General features: G+C 31.0%; 3 protein-coding genes and 1 pseudogene across 9 annotated transcripts; 1 reads left to right on the top strand and 3 right to left on the bottom strand.

Moving 5' to 3' along the window:
* Positions 1-569: 569 nt before the first annotated feature.
* On the top strand, positions 570-1,693 carry LOC111310617 (cinnamyl alcohol dehydrogenase 1 pseudogene; annotated as a pseudogene).
* Positions 1,694-13,545: 11,852 nt separating this feature from the next.
* Positions 13,546-15,443, bottom strand: LOC111311936 (dof zinc finger protein DOF2.4-like). The gene is made up of 2 exons (XM_022911793.2): positions 15,245-15,443; positions 13,546-15,107 (listed from the first exon to the last, which is right to left on the bottom strand). The coding sequence occupies exons 1-2, from the start codon at positions 15,293-15,295 to the stop codon at positions 14,121-14,123; spliced, it is 1,038 nt and encodes a 345-aa protein (XP_022767528.2). The 5' UTR covers positions 15,296-15,443; the 3' UTR covers positions 13,546-14,120.
* Positions 15,444-16,436: 993 nt separating this feature from the next.
* LOC111311937 (transcription factor-like protein DPA) lies at positions 16,437-20,332 on the bottom strand. 5 transcript variants are annotated; one of them, XM_022911795.2, is made up of 11 exons: positions 20,203-20,332; positions 20,040-20,085; positions 19,287-19,452; positions 19,001-19,062; positions 18,736-18,779; positions 18,091-18,156; positions 17,849-17,989; positions 17,644-17,712; positions 17,210-17,308; positions 16,989-17,059; positions 16,437-16,876 (listed from the first exon to the last, which is right to left on the bottom strand). In XM_022911795.2, exons 3-11 carry the CDS (start codon positions 19,433-19,435, stop codon positions 16,726-16,728), a joined length of 852 nt encoding a protein of 283 aa, XP_022767530.2. In that variant the 5' UTR covers positions 19,436-19,452; positions 20,040-20,085; positions 20,203-20,332; the 3' UTR covers positions 16,437-16,725. The 5 variants fall into 5 exon arrangements, with proteins under 5 accessions (XP_022767530.2, XP_089617656.1, XP_089617655.1 ...); XM_089761530.1 differs by having other exon boundaries at positions 19,287-19,444; XM_089761529.1 differs by lacking the exon at positions 20,040-20,085 and having other exon boundaries at positions 20,203-20,313.
* On the bottom strand, positions 20,326-23,347 carry LOC111311935 (beta-glucuronosyltransferase GlcAT14C-like). Of its 3 annotated transcripts, none has more exons than XM_022911792.2 (5): positions 22,646-23,346; positions 21,964-22,039; positions 21,759-21,874; positions 20,577-21,043; positions 20,326-20,462 (listed from the first exon to the last, which is right to left on the bottom strand). In XM_022911792.2, the coding sequence occupies exons 1-5, from the start codon at positions 23,187-23,189 to the stop codon at positions 20,451-20,453; spliced, it is 1,215 nt and encodes a 404-aa protein (XP_022767527.2). In that variant the 5' UTR covers positions 23,190-23,346; the 3' UTR covers positions 20,326-20,450. The 3 variants fall into 3 exon arrangements, with proteins under 3 accessions (XP_022767527.2, XP_022767526.2, XP_089617646.1); XM_022911791.2 differs by having other exon boundaries at positions 20,363-20,462; positions 20,537-21,043; positions 22,646-23,347; XM_089761520.1 differs by lacking the exon at positions 20,326-20,462 and having other exon boundaries at positions 20,501-21,043.
* Positions 23,348-25,472: the final 2,125 nt, after the last annotated feature.

Here is a 25,472-nt window from a genome sequence, read left to right as displayed (position 1 = left end):
GCAATGGAGATATGATTTTCTTTTTCTAATTTTTTTGGCAAATTCTCTACCTCTTTTATTAGACAGTGAATGCAATTCCAGTCCTCTACATAGTAAGAAATGTTGCATGCAATTTCAAGGGTTTGTTTTTCAAGTAAGCCATTAATTTTGTATGGTCAGTTCTTTATAGATGGATATCTATCGTCAAGATCCTCTCATGTTTGCATTTCTAATTTTTGATGGTACATTTTATCCAGAGTTTGATGAGAATGTATTTCCCAAACTACCTGAAGATTTTTACGAAGACGAGGTGGTAAATCTGCCTCTTGCTCCTGATGTGATTAAATCTGCCTCTTGCTCCTGATATGATCAACTATTTGATGTCAAAGGTACCTAAATTGACAAGACAAACTTTGAATTCCCAGTTGTATTTGAAGCATTTACTTGTCACTAATTTGCAGGATTCTGGCTTTGCTCCAAATAGGAATAGTGGTGTTCCTATCAGTGAAGGAACGAATGGAGTTGAAGTTGAGTAGAGAACGAATCAATCGATAAGGTTTGGGTAATTACGTGGTGAATGAATATAAATTTATGTTGTGGACAAGTTTAGCGTAGGAGATGTTGTTGGCGTTGGTTGTATTGTTGGATGTTGCAGAAACTGCAGGCCATGCAACACAGACCATGAACAATATTGCAACAAGCAGATCTGGTCATACAGTGATGTCTACGCAAATGGCAAACCCACGCAAGGTGGATTTACTGGATCCATGGTCGTTTATCAAAAGTAAGGATCATAAGTTCAAAACTGTCAATCATAAACATAAACAATGTGTTCTGCATAAAAACATTGCTGAGATGACTTTTTTTTTTTTTTCCAATTCCCAGGTTCCTTAATTGCATGATTATAGAGTATTTAGCTTAATTTTCAAGCCAAACTAAGTCTCATATTAATCATGAAATATATAATCTAGAAGTTAATAGTACAACAGTCCAAGAGAAATTAGTTTCAACCTGTGCCTTTGTTTTATGGAATTTTTTTTCTTGGTAAATGAACTTATTTGTTGTTATCTGTTTTAGGTTTGTGGTGAAAATCCAAGATGGAATGGCACCGGAAAAAGTGGCACCACTCTTATGCGCTGGGGTGACTGTTACAGCCCACTGAATCACTTTGGTTTAATGAGGAATGGTTTAAGATGAGGGATATTGGGACTTGGAGGAGTAGGACAAATAGGGGTGAAGATAGCAAAAGCAATGGGACATCATGTAACCGTTATAAGCTCTTCTGATAAGAAAAAAGTAGAGGCCTTGGAGCATCTTAGTGCTGATGACTACTTTGTCAGCTCTGACATTGAAGGGATGCAAAAGATTGCTGATTCACTTGACTACATTGTTGACACTGTGCCTATTTTTCACCATCTTGAGCCTTACCTTTCATCGTTGAAACTCGATGGAAAGTTGATCTTGACAGGTGTTATTAACAGCTCTCTTCAGTTTGTTGCCCTTATGGTCATGCCTAGTGAGTCAAATTCTTTCAACTTTGAGCAAATTTTATATTTTATATTTTTAGGTTTTCAATGAAGTTTGAAATCTGAATTTCTGGTTCTTGAGGTCAGTAAACAAATGCTTCTCATTTTGGCTGCTCTGTTCTTTGTTCAGGCTATAGCCTTCGAATATTTTTAAGCCTTTGGTGAACACTTTATGTTGATAGTTTAAATAAGCCCGAAGCCTACCAACTAGTTATCTGTAAATTCATTGATTTTATTTCATGCAATAAAAAATTTAAGAGTTTATTTTAAAATGATATATACCAAGATATTTTAATATAAATAATAAAATAATCTATTATATTAAATTTTACAACGTGAAACATAAACAATGAAATTCAAATATTAATAAATTTCATAAAACATTAGAGATCAAAATATTATATAAAAAATTAGATAACCAAAATAAAAATTTTCAAAAATTTAAGTTACTTAAACACTAGTTTGTGGCCTGCGTAACGTACGGATTATTGTTTTTATATATATAATTATACATATAAATAATATGCTTAATAAAAAATACAAATTTTATATATACATATATTTAAGTGATATATAAGAAAATAAAACTTTTAAAATATTCACTAAGCAATATTGTTAAAGAAAAGAAAGTGAATATATCTTATAGAACAAATTTGGATTAACTCAAGATTGCTTTATTAATTTTGCATTATTTATATTTATTTCAGTTTTATATAAATTATTTATTCTTTTAAAAAAATAAACTTATATGTTTGATTTATGAAAATAACTTACTTCCATATAATTATTAACCCAAATGAATATATAAATAAAAATTTAGTTACAAAATTCAAATAGACAAAAGGATTTTATCTAAAAAACGGTTTTTAAAAGATATAGTATAATAATTTAAAAACTATATATATAAATATTAAAATTTTCATTGATTCCATCTCCATTACTTGCCTTTATTATGGGAGTGGTTAACAAAATATTAAATGAGTAATTATTACTAATTTAAATATTTTCAATACAATTAGTTTAAATTTTGTTAATAGTCAATCTTTATTTTTTTAAAAACTCATTTGAATAAAAAATTATTTTTTATTATTTATCTTAAATTACTCTCAATTAAAATTCATATAAAAATAATAAAAACTTTAATTGACATCATTAATAGCAAATTCTTTTCTTTTTCATAATAGCAAATTCTTTTATTGTAAATACAAATTTGTATATTACAAAAATAATGTCAAAAATAATTTATATCATGAATAGTTGATCTTGGTTTTTATACCTTTCTCAATTACTATTGAATAATACCAATTTAGATAATAAAAAACTTTATATTGAACAATACCAATTTAGATAATAAAAGACTTTATCATATAATGTTTTTAAATATAGTAATAAATACAATAATTAATAAAAAAGATAAATATAAGATCTTTCTTTTCCCTTTTTTCTTTTTGATTGCACAAAAATAATTACAAAATATTTATATATAAATAATGCAAACTAAACAAACGACAAATAAGAAGAAAAAAAAAAAGAAAGATTAGATGCAATTTGTGCAAACTTTTTAATAGAGAATTTTATGAATTAAAGTGTAATCTTATTGAATTCAAGGACTTTACATAAAAGTATTTCACATTGAAATAGTATTTCATCTATAATTAATAATTAATAAAGCTATCTGACTTAATTAAAAAATTACAAAAAATAAAATATTAAATATACAATCAAATATGCATATGTATATATTTTCAATTTGAAAAAAAAATTACCCATTTTAAAATGGTGCACACCTTTTTAAAATATCATTCTCTTTCGACATACAACTTTTGTTATACATGGAAATCATAGATATTATTTATTTATAAACATTTATTCATAAAAATTATTAAGAAAAAAATTTAATAAAGCTTAAAAATAAAATCATTTACAATACTACTAATATGAAGATATTAATAATAAAACAAACTTACTAAATAGTAAAATAAGTTAATGAAAAAGTAAGCTATGTCAATGGACCTGCAAAAAAATTGTATAGTATCCAAAATAATATAGATAACCTAATAACTTAATAAATCAAAATAATATAAAACCTAATAATAAAAAGAATAAATAAAACATAAAATATATAAAACCAAGGAAGTATACTATATAATATGCTGCAAATCGATAAATTAAGGTAGCACAAAAAATAAATTGTGTTAAAACAAATGAAGAAAAATGTTTTAACACCTATTGATTATTTCATAAAAAATAAAAGGTTAGCCGGTAAAGTTTAAAGCCCATGTCTACATTCACTTTCATAGGGATATTTACAAAGAACATAAACTATTTATGGCAAAAAGAAATCTTTATGATTTTGGGTGAAAAATCAAAATTTTAAATTTTGAGTAATTTAATAGTTTCTTAGCAAATAAATACTAGCCTTCACTGTCAGATTTCTTATATAAAAAAAACATATTACCATATAAATTGTGTACTTTAAATTGTGTTATTTTGTAATCAATAGAAAACTTATAATATAAAAGAAAATTTTTTCTTGTCTAATTAATTTAAATTAATTTGATTGATAGTGATTTCATGTATTTAATAGTAATTTATTTATTGAAAGCAAGAATATTAGTTATCTATAAGTGAATAATTGTAATTATTTTTAAAAAAAATTATTTATTAAATTAAAAATATATATTTATTAAATGCAAAATACGCGGAGATTATCTAAGATTATCCACATGTCAAAAGAATAGACATTCCACATTATATATATATATATTTACTAAAAGCTTTAATTTTTATATATTTATGTAAGATTTAGAATATTTTATTGAAAATAAAAAACAAGTCAATTGATAATTTTTAAAAAAATAAATATAATTAATGTATTAAAATATTTTAAAATTTTTATGAAATCAAATCAATTTATATTTAATTTGAAGAAAAAAATATAAATAAACATATTTAATATAGGACACGTAGCAATTAGTAAATATTATCCATATATCAATATTATAACCTATTCATGTTGAAAATTGTTTTTTATTGTAAAAAATTTTAGATTTTATATATTTATATAAGATTTATAATTATATTTTTAATATCTAAATTTATATTTTAAAAAATTATAATATCACATTAGATGGCATGGAGTGTCTCGGGAAGCATGCCAGTGTTTTCCACATCATAAAAGGGTAACAAAGTTGTTTGAGTTTTATTTGTTATTTGTTACTTAGTACTATTAAATTTACTTGATGTTGTTTCAGGAGGTTCCCGGTCATAAGTCATCTATGCTGGGCTTAAATATTAAATGACAAAAAAAGGCTTGGCCCATGATTTTCACACATTCTTCGTCTTCAAATCTAAAACCCAATGGACATTTCATGGGCGGAAAAGTAAAGAGGTTGGGAAGGTGAGGACTAGACACTAAAATGTGGGTAGGATGGTTCTAAACACACCCTTTTTTTTTTTATTTTCTTGATAAAATTACTTAATAATCTTTCTTATTTCAATTTTAAAGTTTGGATATACAGTTTCAATAAATTATATAACTTTTCGATTATGTATTTCTGATAATCATATAATTTACCAAAAATGCATATCCAAAAAATTATATAACTCACGACAAATATATATTTAAAAGTTTTAAAAAAAGTTACATTTAAGTTGAAGAAAAAAAAACCAATTGAGAAAAAATATTTTACAAAAATTTTTAAATTTTTGTGTATGAAACTCCAGAAAATAAAAATAAGAGTGTAAAAAAAATAATTAAGTAATTTTATTTAAAAATAATTTAAAAGAAAAAGTGTAAAGAGTAAAAGATAAGACGTGAATAGAGTTACTCATGCAGGTGTCAAGGAATATTAGGTCTACATGCAAAAATTGCAATATATATATATATATATATATTTCACTTCGGCTAACTATTTACAATCTTCAATTGATAATCAAAACAGACATGGGCTCAATGGATGGTATCCCAATTTCATGAGTTAATAATTAATGTAGGATTTTGCTAATGAATGTCTTAGTGCATGCTATAAGGTTATTATATATAATAATATTTTCATTTAATACATTGAAAATGATGAATAAAATTGTCAACTATTGTATTTAATATAATATTATTAATAAAAATAATATATTAACTATTCTTAAAATCGTTACTAAAACACATTAAGGTATACTTAATTAAGCAGTGAAATTTTAAACATTCTTGATTACCCTTGTATGTATAATATGAGGTTTAGGACAGAAAAATTCCCATCCAAAATCAGAAGTAATTTAATTGATGATGAATGTGTTATAGTGTATAAAGAGTAAAATTTGCCATTTGAATGTGTCTTCAAAATGGATAAGAGGGCATCAAATTTCAGCCTTTTGGGATATTCAAAGGTATTTGCAAACAAAAATCTTAAAAAAAAAAAAAAAACCATTAGCCAATACTTTGAGGTTTCTCCCATATTAAAAAACTAATAAAAAAGTTGGTGCAATTATATTGCAGTATAGTGCTAATCAACATCAATTAAAAAGAGATTTTTTTTTTTTGCCACTAATAAGTCTGGAGAATCTGTGGCTGAAATGATACAGAAAAATTCCAACATCGTATCAAGCTGGATTAATTTGGTACAATATCTAGTTGTCAAAACCTTTTTTTTTTTTGGTTTATTCCTTAATATTCTTACCAACTTTTGGGGGGTTTACTTCACAGCAAAGGCAACCTTTTGGAAGAGAAATTCCAATTTGTCAGCTTTGGGTGGGTCTGGGTTCATGGATTTTATGTAGACTGGCCCAGTTCTCTTCAGCCCCACAGGCCACACAGCTTGGCCTGTTGCCTGTGCCTAGTAGTAATATTATTGCATGGATGAATTTTCATGCTGGAAAAAGAAAAAAAAAAAAAAGGGAAATTATTGAGATGGTTTCCTGTTGATGGAATTATAAGATCGATCAATGGAAACTGACCTTGTAACTTGTGTTGAGTCTTGACAATTTACCTTTGTGTCTTGTAGCTAGCCAGGCAACAAAAATAGATTTTTAAGGTTGTTGAATGGGCAGCTTCAAACTGAGCTGGAAGAGATTTCATGTATTTGTCTACCGTCTAATGCTAAAAGGACTAAAAGAGATATATAATATTGGTCTTTCATTTCAATAGTCAGAGTTGACAACAAACTACCAAACCTATACTGTATCAAAGGTTGAACACATTATGACCAAAAATAGGTCATTTTCCCTGTAGCCAATTTGTTTACTTCTTTCTTTATCTATTTTCTTTCTTTCTTGAAAAAACTCTTTTAATATCCTATGATAGGAAAGAAATTCACCTTTACCTTTTGAATTTAAAATAATTTTGGTAATGTATGTGCATTCGAAAATAAAAGATAAATACGCCCCGCACACACATATATACGTATAATTCTTTTCTATCTCTTTACTTAATTTCTTACACTCGTTTAAAGTTTTTTAAAGAATCTAACAATGTTATTGATAATAAAAGATGAAAGGAGATGCAATTTTTTTCTACAAAACTAATTAGAAACTAAGAAAGAGAGGCAATGTTATATAGAACTTTGATGTTACTGTCACAGTATGAAGCTTGCCCTCAAGAATGAAGGTAGAGGGCACCTGATAGCATATTCTCCACTGCACCCTCAATTAAGTGATTAGAGATTATGGTCTAATTGCTTCCTCATTAATTCCTCTTAATCTATAGATTATAGTTAATTTTATTAAATTAATTTACTATAAAAAATTAATATATTAATCAATTAATTTGTTCCATTGACTCCTGATAATGATGGGTCAAACAAAAATCAGTGTTTCCCCCACCAATCTGGTATGTGGGCTCTAGTTGTATAAGAAGTAAAAGAAAGAAAAAACTCATCAGTGGGACATAAACAGACAAACAAACTAAACAATCATATACAAACTGAGTGGTTCCTCACGCAAGCTTCCATTTGAATTTCCATGCAAATTTTTAGAACTAATTTAATTTTTTTGTATGACTCATTCCATTGAATAATCAGAATAAATACAGTGTAAAGGCAAATGAGAGAGAATGTTTTAAGATATGTTTCATGAAACTTTAAAATACAGTAAAGCGATCAAGAAAATCTGTTTTGCATGAAGAACGAGACAACCCACTTTGCCATAAAAAAGATTAAAAGCATATTAGTACTGTTCAAATTAAAATACATGTCTTTTTCATTTTTCATTTGAAAAATCCCTATTTGTAACCCAATTAACTAAATTAAAACCTACATATATATAGTGCTTTATTCTCAGATTAATATTTTTTTTATCATGTACATCAAAATCACATCTAATTTACTATTTTTCTCCTTTTTGAAAGGTGGAATAGATTAATTAATAGAAAATTTTATACTTATATATTCATTAATTATTCATTAATAAGCACATAACCAATTAAAACAACCCAACAAGATAATTTTAATATTCATGCACGTGCATTCGTGAGTCATAAATTGTAACGAAAAAAAAAAATCCATATTCATGTCATGGACATGATTTCTTCCTAACTAAGCCCCAATAATTCATATTAAAAAAAATATTAATGTTGTAGACCCATATTGAGATTTAATCATATAAAGTTATATTCATGCACGGAATGCCACCTAGATTTGGCATCAATCAAGGGTAAAACAACTGACGGTAATGATGCATGTTGGTTGATTAAAATTTTAGTGCCCACCCGAAGGTCATATCCATGTTTTTCTTTGGACAGCTAGAAAGTGACATCTCAGGATGCTACTCACCTAAAAATAAACCTATCAACCATTTGATTGGTTTATTCAGTAAGGGGTGGTCCAAAAAGCTCCAAAGCCAGCCACAAAAATGGAGGATATTGAGATCAAATGAAGATACCCAAGGTCCTTCTAGGCAAAGCCAAAAAAAAATCCCCATTTCCCTGATGGAGACAGCACAAAAGGTTCCCTTAACGACATTGCTTTGAAATTGATTGCATCATATTTCTGCTTTTATGTACTGTTGTTTTTTTACCTTGTTAAGGAATGGGAAATACACAGGGCTCATGCAAAAAAGAAATAATGCTATTTCATATTTAAATATTTATTTGTTTTTATAAGAATATCAAAACATTTTTAAATTTTGTTTAATCTCATTTTTTTTAAATTGGTGCATTCATAATTAATATTTAGGCTAAAACAACAAAAAAATTCTTTTAATTTTATCACTTTATTTAAATAAATCTCTATATTATTATTGTACTCAAATAACTCAATTTTAATTTGCATTCAAATAAATCCTCAATTTTTAATTTGTATCTAAATCAATGTTCTATATAAATTAATTTTTTATTTGAAATAAAATTTTATTTAAATACAAATTAAAAGATAAGTTTTTTTAATATAATAAAAATATAAAAATTTATTTAAAAAATGAAATAATTCAATGACTTTTTTAATATTTTAACTTAATATTTATTTCACTTTTATGAAACATCTATCATATCAAATACTCTTTTCTTTAAATTTCGGCTAGTAAATATTTATCTGTGGGCATTTGTCTAAGAGAAATTATTTAATTTATTGATAGCAAAAATTTTTAATTTTACAAATAAAATAAAAATAATAATATATGTCTCTTAATGTGTATTTAAATAATAAAAAAATTAATTTTAAAAAATAATATATATGTATCATCATTTTAATTTTATTTATAAATTTAAAAAATTTCATATCTAACAATAATTTCTCCTTAATCTTCCCTGAGCCCCGGCCCCCAATTTGTTTCCCTCGTTAAGGAAAGTAGAGTGGCTAGCTAATCTAGCGTACCAAGCCTGAATCTGAGTCCTTTTAAGTCGGGTCATGAGAGAGGAGAGTAGGCAAAATTTGAAGGATCAGAAGAGAGAAAAGCGACTGAATGGGGCTGGGCTGGGCTGGGCTGGGGAATATAAATTTCATGTGGGAGAACGTGAAGGACTCAGACTTAGAAGAAGTTGGAATCTCAGACACTCGGCTTTTTTCACCAATCACCACCCTTGTTTAATTAATTATACCTCATTTTTCATGTACTTTACCAGTAGTACTAGCTAGTATTTTAACAAAGACCTTGTGGCCAAAAAAAAAAAAAAAAGAAACACCTTACGAAAGTGAAAGCTGCAGCTATTGCTCATATTGCACACAATTCCATGTGCCCCTATCAAACATGGAATTCATTTCATTGAATACAGAGTTTAGAGATTTTGATTTGCCTTGGATTTCCGAGCCAAACTCTTCTTCTTTCTACAACTACTTCTTTGGTACGGGCTTTCTAGTTTTCTTCTCTTTTTTTTCCTTTTTTTTTTTACTATTTTTCTGTCTTTTTATATTTGTTCATGATTTATTTTTTTTTTCAAATACATTTAAGTTAGACTATTATTTTTTAAATATTTTTTTAAAAAATTATTAAAATTTTGAAAGTCCAAATTTATAAATTTTATTAGTTAAAATTTTATATTTTATGATTTTATTAAAAAATGATCAAAATTAAATTTATTTGACCTAAAAAAATCAAATATGGACAAATATGAAGGGTAGGTAGTGCATAACGTTAATTTCATATCTAAACCGACAGTTTGGGGATCATTGTAAATTTCTAGTGCTTTGATTACTGAGAAAACTAGGATGTTGACTAACTTACCGACCGACCAAACTAATATAACATATCTTATCTGTCTCTGTATGACTAATTGTTTTGTAAGAGAGAGAGAGAGAAAGGGTTTTCCTTTGACGCTCTTGAATGTGCTTTATTCGTCCTTGGTAATCAACCTTGGTTCTTGCAAAAGCAAAACCCAAATACTCATTCACATTCCTTTCCTTCAACATGACCCAATTACAGTTTGAATATATATAGTAATAAGCTTAATTATAATAACATTATTAGTTGTATTATTGATGTTTGTAGCTAATGATCAAGGGAAGGTCTTTTTGTTTTTTTTTGGGTACTTTAAGTGTCTGATATTGATATTTAATTATTGAAATTATTAATAACTCTAATTAAAAATTAATATTATATATTGATTTTGTGCATTAGACCAACACAACCATGATTTCTAATCATGAATTTGGTTTTCAAATTATAATGGTGATTGCAGTTTTAATTTTATGTTTTTACTCAATTGAATTTAGCCCCATATTGCTGAATATTTTGTCCAGCTTTCTGCAAACATGAAGCCTAATTTATCGGGGAATTGACAAGTTTCAACGATTAGGAAAATATTTAGAAAGATAACAGTACATCAAGTTTGCGTCAGGTCACGGATTATTAATCCTCTTGGAATGAAGTCCAAAACAATAATTTCATCAGAAACTTATAAGGAGAGGTGAATACTAGGACTAATGAATAAAAGATCAAAACAAAACGAGAATAAAAAAATTTATTTATAAGCGGTTTGAAAATCTTCTTTTTCTTTAAATAAAAATCTAAAGGGGGTTCTAGTATAGTTACTTGTTTTTTTATACACCAAGGGCTAATTCAGTCTACTATTTACTAATAAACTTTTTTTTTTTTTTTTACAATTTATTGAGTATACTGAAATCCATCTAAAAATATTATTGGTGCTATCGCTTTTGTCTCAAATATTTATATCTGATTTTAATATCTCATTTATGAATTAATTGACTTCCTCCTTAAGTAATAGACTCCACTTTTGAATATACCAAATAATTGAATGTCATGTCATGAAATACGAATATTTGTATAATTCAAATTAATGGAGCAAGTAGCATAACTTCCCAATTAGATGTTTTTATGGACCGAGCCGTGGCACGAGTCAGGTTCAATTGACCTTCCAAAACCCTCGTCCAAATTCTGGGTAGTTTGTCAAATGTATTATAATATAAAGTTTGTCCCTTTGATGCTTGAATTTTTTTGCAAATTTGAAGCTTGAAGTTTAAGCTCTCGGAGATTTAGCAGTATTTGCACTATGTGAAGTCAATGTTTCGACCCGAGCACTGAAGAGTGAGTGTTTGCTGCGTCGGTAAGATGAGCGAAGGAGAAAAGAGAGCATGAGAAATCATGAGGATTTTTGCAGAGTAATAGGAAAAAAAAAGAAAAAAGAAAAAGAAAACTGCAGCCATGAAGCTCGTGCATTGTAAGATCCAATCACGGAGACCAAGACTGAGCAGTCAGGTCCACATGCTGACACACCAGTACTTTGTCTCATAGTGAGTCGTGAAATCAACACGCGCTACACGCGTCAAACTTAGGAAATGGGTCAGACATTCCGTTCTCTTGTCCGAAAGCCAGAAATAGCCTTTGCCTTACTAAATCTCTGTCTCTCTCTTTCTTTGACCTGTAACAGTAGCCATGACAGTCTTTTTACGTTATTCTTCTTCTCTCTGTCTTAACAGTTTTAATTTATTTATATAGTAATATATTTAAGAATACTATGTAGATTTTTGGTTATATAGATTTCAATTTGAGTGGGATTTTGGATTCTTTTGAGACTCTTGTCCTTACATTTAATTAATTTTATTTTTCTAACAATTACTACAATTAATAATTAATAGGTAATTAATTATTTAAAATGTTATTTTTCTCATGACTATGATTTCATTTCACTCTCAATACAAACAAGTACGTTCTCAAATTATTACAAAATCATTCCCTTTTAATAATGGCAGCAGTCTCTCATGTCTCACCTAATTCTCAGAGAGAGAGAGAGGTTTTTCTTTCACATATATTACCATTAGCAAAATAGATTTATACAGAAATTTCTCTTTTATTCTCCTGTCTCACCTTTCAATGATGGCAGCAATCAGATATATGAACATGCATGGTGAATACTTCCTTGCTTAGACATAGTAAAATCTAGGTCTTTGTCTCTTAAGGCGCTTTAAATGCATGATAGAAGATATTTTTATTGCATTATAAGTATCATTTTATTGATTAATTTTTTTCTAAACTCACAGTGTAGTGAGAATCTTTCTTATTACGTGCTTAAATGAACTCTAAATTTGGAGTGAAAGAAGTAGGAAACTCAAACCAGAGATCCGGCCTTATTCAACGTTAATTGAGTAAAATAAACAAATAGCAACACCCCAAACCCAAAGGCAGGTCTTCTCTTGAACAAGGTAAGCTGGAAAACACTTTTTTTTTTTCTGCTTTGTTCCCTCTCTCTCGCCCTTTCTCTTTTTGTAGGGGTGCAACCATAATTTTCCTTTAAAGGTTTCCAGGTGAAGTCAGTTATGGATGCACTAAACAGGCGAATGCACTCCTTTTCGAAATATGTTTTTGATCGTATCATCAACTATCAACTATCCAATTGTTTGAGCAATTTGACAAGCCTGAGCTTTTTCTCCAACGTTAACTCTCGGATCTTTACAGACTTGAACGAGACAGACAAAACAAAAAAAAAAAAACTGAAAAACTGATATATAACAACAAATATTGGGATGTCGTCCATTTATACACCTGCAAATTTCGTTGATCATTGTCTCCTGCTTTCAAATTGGAAATCCTTAGGCAAAATCATGACTAAAGTAATATTTTAAAACAAGGCAAACAACTACAAAGTAGAAACAATTATATGGATCGTTGAAAACATTGAAGCATTATTTTCACTTATCATTCAAAAAAAAGAAAAAGGACAGTAAAGAGATTCTGCTTGTGGGATAATACTTATGGAAACAATCAGAGAAGAATGTTCTTGTCTCTGATAAAATAAGTGGTAAACAGTGACTGGGAGTATTAAAATATTCTTTGATATGGAAAAATGTTGTAATAAAGTAGTAACTGCTAAAGAGGAAGCTGATTAATCTTATTTCAACCTGATATAGATAATAAACTGTAAATAATGCTATCCAAATCAACTAAGAGAGCTTTGAGTTCTAAATTCTGTGAATGTCGTCGTTCAGAATTCATTGTGAGGAGGACGAAATGAAACTTTGCATATTCGTACACTTATGATAAAATAAAGTTACACTTTAATATAAGATTTCTTCAAGTTTTACAACCTTTAACTTAAGAATAAAATGAAAGATTTAAAAGGTATAAAAGAAATAAAAAGAAGAAGAAAGAAAGAAAGAAAGAAGGCCTATAAACATGCAATTAAAAAGAAGTCATAAACTCCAAACCAAATGAATCTTAGCATGATTCTACGCCCTCCAGATAATTTTGTTTAAAATTTTTGAATTCAAATGATTAATAATTCGATTATATTATGAACTAGCAATGTAATTAACTAAGTTGCTTCTCTTGTAAGAAGATCATCAAGAGGCATTAATTTTCATATGACAGGACTTAAACAGATAGATTTTGAGCAGTGCATATCATCATCAGTATATGCCAGATACAAGCTCTATAAACTGATACACTCACTAGGGAAAACATACTCATACATTGAAATCTACCATTTCTAGTAAAAAAAAAAAAGACAAAAAAAAGCCTACCAATTTCTAGGGTTTAAGCCGATTTTTGAGGAACCCAAGTCATGATCCATCTTTGATAAGGGTGTCTGCAGGTTTGATCATTGATGCCATAAGGAGTTGGGAAGTAAGTAACTTTAGTCTTCACCATGGTTAATTTTTCTTTAATCAAGCTACACTAACAAAAAACCCGAAGCTTCAGCACGCTGTTTTTGAAACAAGAGAGAGATCAGAACCAAATCTATAAAGGATTGGTAGTGGATGAAGAGCTGAAACTGGAAAGATCTGTCCATGCAGTTCCTACCCAGTACTGATCATTTCCTGGAGCCCCCAAAAATTGCCTTGACAAATTCAGTTCCTGCTGATTATTAATATCTTCCATTTTCAGTGAAGCCATCTGGGTTACCGTTGAGCTTGATATCTTAGGCCGAACCTGATGACCAGCTCCACCTCCATAACCAGATGGGTGATCAACACCTCCACTTTCAAATTGGTACAACCCGGAAGAAGATTCCAAGCCTCCTAGAAAGGGAAATTGCGGCGCTTGTTGCAGCCGCCACTGATCCAAACCACTCATAGTTAAAAGAGAAGTACCAAGAGAAGCACCAGCACCACCAGCTCCACTGGCTAAAGCGCTTCCTATTTGAAAACTTAAATCACTTGTTCCTCCAACTGGAGCTGAAATTGTCCAACAATTCAACCCAATATCACTGCCACCAAATTCAGTAAGATGTTGCAAAGGAGCCATGGACCTCAGTGGAGGAACCTGAGGTCCAAGGCCCAAAATATCAGTGCTTCCAGTACTGTTCGAAGAAATCGTGCTTGAGGAGCCAGAAGCTGCTTGTCGGTCACCACTGACCGGAGATTTCGAGCTACTTCCTTTACTTCTTTTGTTCCTACGGCATCCACCTCCAACCGGAACATTTCTTAAGGCACCTCCTCTAGTCCAGTACCTTCTACAAGTTTTGCAAAAGTGACGAGGCTGTGTAAGACTGTAGTTGTTGAAGTAGCAAAATTTTGTGTTAGTTGATTCACATCTTGGGCATTTTAATGCTGCTTCTTGCATCGGTATGTTGGCCAAACGAGCTCGATCGGCCATCGAACCGGGCCGGATCGAGCCTGCTCCACCTCCTCCATGTGGTTGTTGAGGTGGTGGCGGTGGTGGAGGAGGAGGAAGCTGATGATGGGCACTTGCACTGCTAATAGGACCAGCTTGATGATTTGGGTGCTATAAAAATATAAAGAGCAAGAAAAAAAAAATCAATTACCTGGTATATTCAACAAGATATAACAAAAGTAATAGGAATATTTATCTTTTGAATTTTTTTGCTTTTCCAAAACAAGTTCAAAGAAAAAAACCCTTACTTGTTGCCAGTTGGCTGGATCAAGATAAGCTGGGATGGGGGTAAAAACCATGGTTTCTTGATCTTTCTTTTCCTTTTTGTAAAGTTTTGTTGGGTTTTTGTGAGATAATAGTGGAGAATCACATCAAACAAAGAGACAGTGCTAGAGAAAGAGAGAAAGGGAAAAGAGAAAGAAAGAAGAGGAGATGTGGAATGAAGAGAGAAGAAAAAAATTAAAAGGAGGGTCCTTTATATATAGTATATTTATTCATATATTATATATATAATTAAGTTCTTGTTCCTTCTCTCGGTCGACTCTTTTTGTTTTATTGCTTTTAAGGGTTTAGAGAAGGTGATGTTTCTTAACCTATAAGCTTCTTGTTTGTTCCTTATGCTGATCATAGAGTGAAGTTTAGTGATTCACAGTACTTTAGACAAAATGAGATTCGTTGCTGTCCTCTTACATGCAAAAAAGTTGGTATTTTAAACTTAAAATATAATTTAAATGATTCGTATAATCATTTTAAAAATATTTTATCGAATAAATTTGAGATTTAAATTTTAATATTTTTATATATTCTTAAAATATAAGTTCTTTTGTACCAAAAAATAAAAATTAATCACTTGAAATAGATGAGAAGGGAGAGTGTAAACCAACTTATATTAATTAATTAATAAGGTTTAATTATGATTTATTGTGAGATTTAATTGAGTTTAATTAGTTAAGAATTAAGGAACTCTTAATTAGTAATTTATAAAATGTTACTTCTTGAGGGGTGCTGTAGCGGTGTGCAACGATCGAAGTGTCCCGACCGAATGAACTTTTTTCCCCCGGTCTGGCCTGTTTCCTTCCCCCTTTGTTTCCTTTATTATTTTTGCATGGGATGGGAATATATAAATTCCAGTGCTATTCCACACTCTACTTTTGAGGTGCATGCCATGTTACGCTAGCTGTGGGATGCGGCACAAGCCATTGCCGTTTGGTCCCCAATAGGAAAATAGATATAGCCTTTCTTTGCGGTCCAAAATCTAGTATCTTTTAGTTACTTCGATTTTCAGGATAAATTATGGATCCAATGGGCCGTCAATGGCACCAGCCCCTCCGACAAGTAAAGAGAGTGAAAGAATTTGCTTTACTGTCAAGCCCGATCCTGCTTAGGATTCTTCCTTGGGAGGTAAAACGTAAATGAAAGAAGATGAGGAAGCAGAAGCACTAGCAGTTAAATAACTTCCATAAACTTAAAAAATTTTATACCATTTCAGTATTTTACGCATTTCCTCCACTAGGTCCTCAAAAAACCAAACACAAGCCCCCAGCCTTCCCCCCAAACCATAGCTGAAAACCATATCCAAAGATCTCATAAGAGATACAAAATAATCACATACCTTTTTTAATTAAATAACACTGTACCGTGGATTCATTTTTACTTGTGTTTGTTAGGGGCTATAGTGATTCTATTCATCTTCCTGACTTACCATCTTCTAACTGTCTATTTCAGAATTCTAGTGAAAAGGTTTGCTGACTCCAGATGCCTTGCAAGAGCTTGAAGATGAATGAATTGAAGGACTTTGCGAAATATTTCTACTTTCTGGTTGTTGGTAGTGCCGCATTAACTTCAGAAGGTAAGCATCATCATGCAAGTAGAATGGTGTACTGCCCAAAAGATGAAATAATGAGAACAAAAGCTGTGACTGCTAAGCTAAAAATCAAAATTTTAAAGGAAAAATGTTACTATATTTTCCATGGTAAAATGAAGTATACTTGCCTGTTGAAGTCAAGGTGTACCAGTTGCATGTCCTCAGAAATCTCAATTTCAACAGTAGCATTGGAACTAGTCTGTAAATATGGGAGAAAGCAAATGAGTACTACTGAAATTAATAACAACCCTGAATATAAATTGTCACACATACCCACATACCAAAGCAGGAAAAAAAAAAAAAACCAAAGAACAATTTTAACTTGTGAGAAAGAGAGAACCAAGCATACTTGAACCAGTATAAATGGTAAGGTAAATCCTTCTTTGAGAGCACTATTGTTCTTGAGCATCTGCTGGTTTCGTTCTATTATATTCTGGAGACCTGCAATCTTTTCAATTTTTTCATAGACTTTAGGCTATCAAGCTGATAAACCCACTTCATTAAGCAGGAAAAAAAAAGGAGCAAATAACATATAACTTCAAACAGTTGTCACCCCAAGTTTTTCTTAGGAGGTAAAGATGCTGATGATGAAGTTTCAACCTGATATCCTACTAACAGATCAGGAGCACGCCAAAATAAAAAAGAGAAAAATATCATTTATGCACTTAAGTGGTCAATGGCTCATGAGTATCTGTCTCTCTCTCTCTCTCCAAATCTAGAGTACAATCAGGTTTTCTATTAATACCAATATGATGTCTAGACAGTAAATCAAAAGAAACTTACTTGTTCTTCTAAATCTTTCAAATAGGCTGCCTTCTTTGCAATCCCTGTCATTAAATGAACATGCAGTGCCTACAAGCATAAAAAACAAAGTCACGGTAATCTGATTCCTTGAACACTCTTTCCTCCTGTGAATTCATGTGCTCATGGCGAAATGTGTGAGTTCTATGAAGTAATGTTGTTATATCATTCTCAGAAGATTATCAACCTTAAGTTCTTCCAAATCCTTTGTTTGTGTAGTAGAAAGTCCCTTCCACCTGATTTCTTTCTTTTCCCTCATAATAATATCCATTGCCATAAGTACATTTAATGCATCATATACCCGTCGTCGAACATTCTTCTCGTGGAACTGAAAAAACCAAAATGCTCATTTGTTTTGCAATACATTTCAGTGAGTCACAGCATCAGATAATTAAAGAACAAGTACTTAAAATTTATGGGGAATTAAACCTCGTCCAAGGATCCTGCTTTATTACTCTGAGTGGCGGCAAACTCTTCTATAATTTCATCGGCAACCTGAGAATCATAAACCACCTAACTCGTAAAATTCAGGCTTGCTTTAGAAAATATACAGAAAGAGATACTCTAATCAAGAAAGGAGAAAATCTTCTCTCAGAAAAGGACTGAAACCTTTTACATACTATATTGACCACAGTGATTTACCATGATAGGTTTGGTTAGACAGCATATTCCACTATTCTAAAGCATCACAACAATTTCTCAAGTGATATATGTTACATAAAAAGATGTAATTCCAATTTTAAAACTCCAACATGCAACCATCTGTTCATATTTATGGAAAACAGGAACCAAGTTATCAGGTTCTCAGAATATATTATTCTGAACATTTATACCTATAGTAAACTTCTCAAAACTCAATAAAATTCTCATTTGAAACCATATCATTCACACTCACATGATGAACCTCTAAAGTAATTAGTCTAGTGACAACATTTATGTATAATGAGAAAGCCTCACATGCCTTGAAGGGAAAAGCAATTACAACAGTAAAATTTTAAATAAATCTGCCTCATGACTTCCTTCAGAGGTCTTACAAACTTATTTACGAAAACAAATCTTATTGAGAATACATACCTCAGCATATGTGGTGCTGCCCTTACTCTCCAACATCTTGCAAACTGAGAAATTATTCGAGTCAATTAAGATGAACATGGAAGACAAAATTAGTCATCAGTGGTTTAGTGAAAATTAATAATTTAAGTACATTGACCTCTCTAAATCTTAACATGCCTAGCTTTCCTATATTTCCCAAGAATAAATTAAGAATTGAGATAGCATCAAAATTACCAAAGAAAATAGATCACATCTAATTTAATAAATAAGAATAAGAATTACTAACCCATAACACTGAACTGGCGTAGTCCTCCACCAGGCATTCTTGATACCTTTTTCGTCGTAGTACTGGTAATGTAGAAGAAAGAAAAAACATAAAAAAGAGAATATCACAAACTAAGATTTAAGAAGAAGGGAAAGACACTAAAGAAAATAGATAAGCCTGAAGTACCATGTTCTTGCAAGCTAACAGACCTCAAGTTTTTACATATAGTTACTAAAGCAAATATAACAACAACCAAGTAAAATAAATGTAGAACAAGAAACAAAAATCATATGAAAGTTATAACCACCCATGAACAACATCAGCACTAGCATTCTTCTTCTTGACCGCTGCCTGATTCATCTGATAAGCACTCTCAGAAGTTGAAGCAGTTGGTGGAGTGGCAACTGGACTCTGCTCACTAGAAGGACTATCGTCTAAATGTGGGTCATCCATCATATTCAGTCACTAATTTCCTTACCAGAAAACAAAGCAATTAAACTCTTTTTAGCCGCATTACCGAAAAGACCATAAAAACTCTAGATCAAGCTAACCCAAACTTCATCAAACAAGATTCCAACCACAGCAAATAGTCCAAGTCAATCTAATGCAAGAATTGACTAAAGTTTGAATTTCAATTAACATTGTAAGAATTCAATGCAATGCTGCTACTTTAACTTAGCATCTGCTGATGATGAACTCTGCACAAATTTTAGATTCTCCCATTGGCCAATTAACAATGACAAAGATTAAGTCCAATAAAAAATTGTGATATTAATATTGCCCAAATCATTTTTATTCACATTCCTTCAACCTAAAAAAACATAAATTATAAATCAAAAAGCAATATTAAAAAGAAAAGCGAAAATATGTGAAGAAAAGGTCATGACGAGGGTTGATTTAATCACAAATTATTAACAAAATTAGCATTGATAAAGAAATTCAAATAAAAAGGAAGAAGAAAGGAGAGGCCATGACGAGGGTTGATTTAATCACAAATTATTAACAAAATTAGCATTGATAAAGAAATTCAAATCAAAAGGAAAGAAGAAAGGAGACGAACCTGAATTAATCGGTGAATTAATTAAGATTAAAAGCAGAGAAAAACCCTAAAAAAAAAAAAACGGAAATATAAAGCTTTTGAACGAAACAGAAACGAGTTGCGTTCCCGCTAAATGTTATGTTTTCATGAATAGATTGTTCGAAATTTCAGCATTAGCCCTCACTTTTTATTCGAAATTACAAATTAGTCCACGAACGACCACTCGTCACAAATTGGTTGAGTTGTTAATCGGCTTTTTTGATGGGCTATACCAAATCAACCTGGGCTCATTGACCGATCCAAAGCGTTTAGTCAACATTTACAAGAGATTGTCCCTCCTTTTTTATAGCTTAATTATTATTTTTTAAAGATGATTTAAACCATTCTGACATCCGTCCCAGCTGAAAAGAGAGAGCCTCCAAGAAAACTATATCAAATGACCACCTGGAGACAATAAGCCATCAGATACGTGACAAAAAATTGGGGAAGCATATTGAGCATTATAAAAAACTATTTACACTGTTTTGATCTAAAACTTTGAGGATCAAGAAGTTTCACCAATAGTTTCTCTAGCCTCTTTGAACTTATAGTAGGTTTAACAGCATTTGGATTCCCATAAACTGCACAAGGATCTTTACCCGGAAAGGAACCTCCCACACACCAACCCCCTGGGGTAAACTGACCGTCGGATCTCCTTAAGAGCTCCTTGTCGATTTTGTTGAGGACTGGATCATCCCTGACAAACTTGCGAGCAAAAGGCGCTCCACTTTGAACCATGTCATCAAAATGTTCCAATGTTAGAGTCATTGGGTGCTGCTTTGGAGGATTATCCCATCTTATATAATGCAAGTCATGATTTAAGGTTGTATTCTGGTAGTCTTTGTGATTGCAGATTACAGTGTGGAAGTAGCCTTCCGAAGAGGACAGGAAATTTGTATAGTACATGAGGAGAGTTCGGGGGAGATTATCCCATCCCCAGACACAGAATTCAAGAAATGATTTTGTCAGCACCACCCATTCGGATCCTGGAATTGTATATCAAAATTTCAGGATATGAAGTATAACAAATCAATCACATATAGCAATATGATTTTGTAAAATTTATAAATAAGCAATTATCTATAACATATGCTTATGTTCAAAGTTCATACAACATACTCTTCGGGTATGTTATTTCCAGATACAAGATGATAATTTGAAGGACAGCAATCTAGAATACAGGCAAATTTTCAAAGACTGCAACAATAGCTAAAACAAAACTTAAAAAAAGTGATTTACTTCCATCAGAAGCTTATGATATGCACCTTTGCATAAGGATCACTAAACATTTCACCCAGCAAATACCACGGGTTAACTTTGACTCAACATTTCAGGATATTATGTCTAACTTGTTCTAAAACTCTTCCACAATCCCCCCTGCTATATTAAGATGGTTTAACAAAAACCAGATGCCAATCTTCAACAGCAAAACTAAAATCTGAGAATTGCAAATTATTTCTAATAAACGCTCATTTACCATATCTACCATTTATAAAATACATAACATAGCATCCATTTACTTGTGCCTCTTACATCTACTTAAATCTATGAAAACCATATGATGCCACCTGCAGGCTTCCATATAGACTAAAGTGATAAGCCTAACTTATTCAAGGATGTTCTAACATCAAGTTTACTAGTAAAATAATTTGGGGTGGAGAGATCAATGGAAAATAAAAAATGAAAACATAAAAGCATTACCCGTGAATAACTTGAAAGAAGCAGGCAAGGATCTTTTCTCCTTAGCCCAAAATACACCAGATTTATTTGAATGATACAAGCCTGGATCTATAATGATAGGCCTTGCTCTTTGGTGTCTGCAAACACAGAATGAAGTTACATTCAGAGAACACCGTAGAGACAAGTACACTGTACAGGAAGTGGGAAAAATGTATCGTATCCTCACTCTTTCCAACCAATGCTACTGGTGTGCTCCAGGAAGTTCAGATCCCTAGGCAAGTAAGAAAAGACGTGCACAATATCTGAAACAAAATCAGTACGCAGTCAGCAAGATTACTGAAACATGCTTAGGCCTAGCACAATTTTACATTTGTTAATTTTCTCAAGAGAATGCAAAAACTAGAGTTGCTGCAAAACCAATTGCAGATGGCAATGATAGCTAATTCACAGAGGGAAAAACTACCAGGGATTATACGGTAATTGCCTGGTGTGTGTAGGGAAAAACAGCCTGAGAATCAGCCAAGTTAAAAACACCCCAAACAATGGAGGAATCCCCTGAAGAAACAAGCTTGCTCTTAGTCTCCCACATACTATAAGCAGTTGCTTTTGACCTTTTTACCACCATTTCATGCAAAAGTTATCACCAAATATATGCCACAAACAATTTTTTTGAGTACATCCCAACTGTTAAGTTCTAACTATAATACAAAAATAAATAAATAAACAGTACTCAGTACATTACATTATAATTTCATGCTCTTATCACCATCAACCATCATTAAAATTCCAATAACATTATCTAAATCCTACTGCTACGTTTGACCCCCATTTCAAATCATTCAATCCCTCTGATTGCCAACCAGTTTGCCAACAATTGCAAGTCAGATTATAATAGAAATGTTTCTTACCATCTTGAGACATGAGGGGATAATCTGATGCGCTAAGGTTCACGAACCAATCCCAATCTTTAGCTTCCTTCAACAATATGGACACCGCATGAAGCGCGCTAGCAATCATAGTGGGGCCCTTATAAGTCACCAAATCAGCGTTTCCAATCACCATCACGTTCCCAAACTCCTTAATCACGCTCTCTGATTTCACATACTTAGCCAACTCCAACCGTTCCGAATCCGAAGCTTCTAGATCAAGGTGGAGCACATAGCAATTCCTTGGATAATAAACCGCCTGCAACAACCGCTTGACACGTGGCCCATCTCCTTTTGTCCCCGCTATCAAATAAGCAAATCTCGGTAAATTGGGTAACCGGCCGTAATCCCGTTCGGAGAAGGTAAATTTCGGTTGGTGAAAAGAGAAATCGGTTTCGGAAGAAGAGGATTTATCACCTTGGGTAAAAGTTAAGGCGAGAAGAAATGTGAGTGAAATGATTGAGATTATAAGCACTGGCAAAAGCCATGATCGATCTGGAGAATAAGGAAAGTGAGCTCTTTTCATTAATTTTTATTAATTGGGATAGGTTTTCAGACAGAAGAGCTAAAATTTAGGGGGGTTCGAGAGATTCTGTGTCAGCGTGGGAGAGGTTTCTGTTGAAGAGTTCGTTTTGATTTGAAACGAGAAAAAGTTACTTAGTTCCTAATTTGGACTGTACTTGGAGAGGGAAATAATATCGGTCGGAATTTGATTTGTACCGTCGGTACGATGTAGTGTTACGCGTTGATTTTATTAAAGTTGTTCTTAATCCATCTGTAACCGTTGGTAGGTTTGACCGGTTTGACCATCGCTTAAATTTTTTTTTTAAGATCTTCTCATCTAACCTTTTTGTCAAACTCGGCATAATTTTTTTTATTTACTAATAAATTATTATACTGTTCAAAAAAATAAATAATTGTTAATATAATTTTGTAGTAAATTGTAAATTGTCAACTTGTTAACTGTTTTTAAAACTTAATTTTAATAATGTGTCTTAAATCTGATAATTAAATATATGATATAATAATACGGTACAAATATGATATGAAAAATAAATTTAAAGATAATATGATTAAAATTATAGTAATAACTATATATGAATTTAACATAATAAAAAATATATTTTATATTTTCATATTGACACAAAATATCATATATAGTTTTCATATAATTATATGAATACATAAATTTTATTATTTTATATAATATAAATGTATAAATTATCAAATCTAATGAATCTTGATATATCATATAAAATCTCGATTTATTTGAAGTTAAGAATTTTTTTTACTCTTAATAATTTAATTAAGATCAAGTAATAAAGTATAGTAGTTGATCCAATTAGTAATGAAGAAGAATTATTATTATCATTCAAATAAAGTATAGTATTTGGTCCAATTAGTAATGAAGAAGAATTATTATTATCATTAAAAAAATTTTTTTATTAATTTTACATTATGTCATTTTTTTATTATCTAAATAAAAGGTAAGAGTTTTATGTGAATTCTTCAAGTTGCTCAAAAGTAATTACATCGTAAAGTAGTATTTAAATTTGAAATTTATTTTGTTGTTTTATATAATCACTAATAAAAATCACATCCAATAAAAGTAAAATTTAAATCTTATAATTTATAATATTTTTTTGTTGCAATTTCTTTTTTAAATAATATTTAATGTTTTATAAGTAAATACTTGAAAAGAAAAATAATATTTAATTATTCTTTCTCACAATTGTGTTTGACAAATCATCAAACCAAATTTGATGCTCTCCAACAGATACAAGTGAAAGTCAAGTCTAGTCAGCATTTGATCTTCAAGCACGCGCCGGTTCTAGCCCAATTTCTAAGGATCCCATAGTCACCAAACTACAAAATTGTACAATTTTTTTCCTCACATTCCTTGACAGATGGTACAACTATTTTTTTTATGAAAAAAAATTAGAATAAGAAGAGATTTTTTTTAAATATTAGAATCGTTCAAAAAAATTTCACATTAAATTTATAAATCGAGACGGTGCAGATGGTACAACTACTTTAACTTATGAAGTCTGATGATGATTGATTAAAAAAGAATATTTTTTTACTTTTCAGACGCAACATTTTTTGAGACAAATAAAGATGATATTCAAACAAAAGACGAGGGGGAGTGTTGCCAATAGAGTGCGGGAATGGAAAACTCGAAAGAAACACACTCTCAACTGAGGAGCAATAAGAGCTACAGTGCAGTGTCAATTGGATCAAGGAATCCCATGTCCAAAGCAACCAGGCTGCAACTAAAAATGCAGGTTTTAATCTTGAAAAAGAAATCATCTCATATAGAGACTCTTTGCTTGGAATATCCAACGGGGGTTTTGAGCAATTCTTGTCTTCACAAGAGAAAAAAAAAATGAAAACAGATACAGGGTCTGATGAAGAAGGTCTAAACTCAGAGGATAATTGTGAATCAGATGAGGTTAAAGTCACCCTCACAAAGGAAAAGAAGATACGGATTAAAGAGAAATGGACAAGGTCACTGATAGTTAAAGTTTTTGGAAAGAAAGTAGGTTATCAATACCTAGTGTTCAAACTGAAACAACTGTGAAAAATCCAAGTTAAGTTCCTAACTATCGATCTTGGAAGTGATTATTTTCTCATTAAATTTCAAAGCTCGAGTGACTCTGAGTATGTTATTAAGAAGGGCCATGGTTTGTGGGGGGTTACTTCCTGACAGTCAGGAAATGGACACCAAACTTTAGAGCATCACGGGCATCTTTCTCCTCAGTTGCAGTTTAGGTCAGACTCCTTGAGCTGCCCACTGAATCCTGTGACA

This window comes from Durio zibethinus, chromosome 1 (assembly GCF_047325235.1).
Source record: "Durio zibethinus cultivar Kanyao isolate XHJ-2024 chromosome 1, ASM4732523v1, whole genome shotgun sequence".
Classification (NCBI taxonomy): domain Eukaryota; kingdom Viridiplantae; phylum Streptophyta; class Magnoliopsida; order Malvales; family Malvaceae; genus Durio; species Durio zibethinus.
The sequence above is the reverse complement of the archived record's forward strand: the minus strand, read 5'-3'. Positions and strand labels throughout refer to the sequence as shown.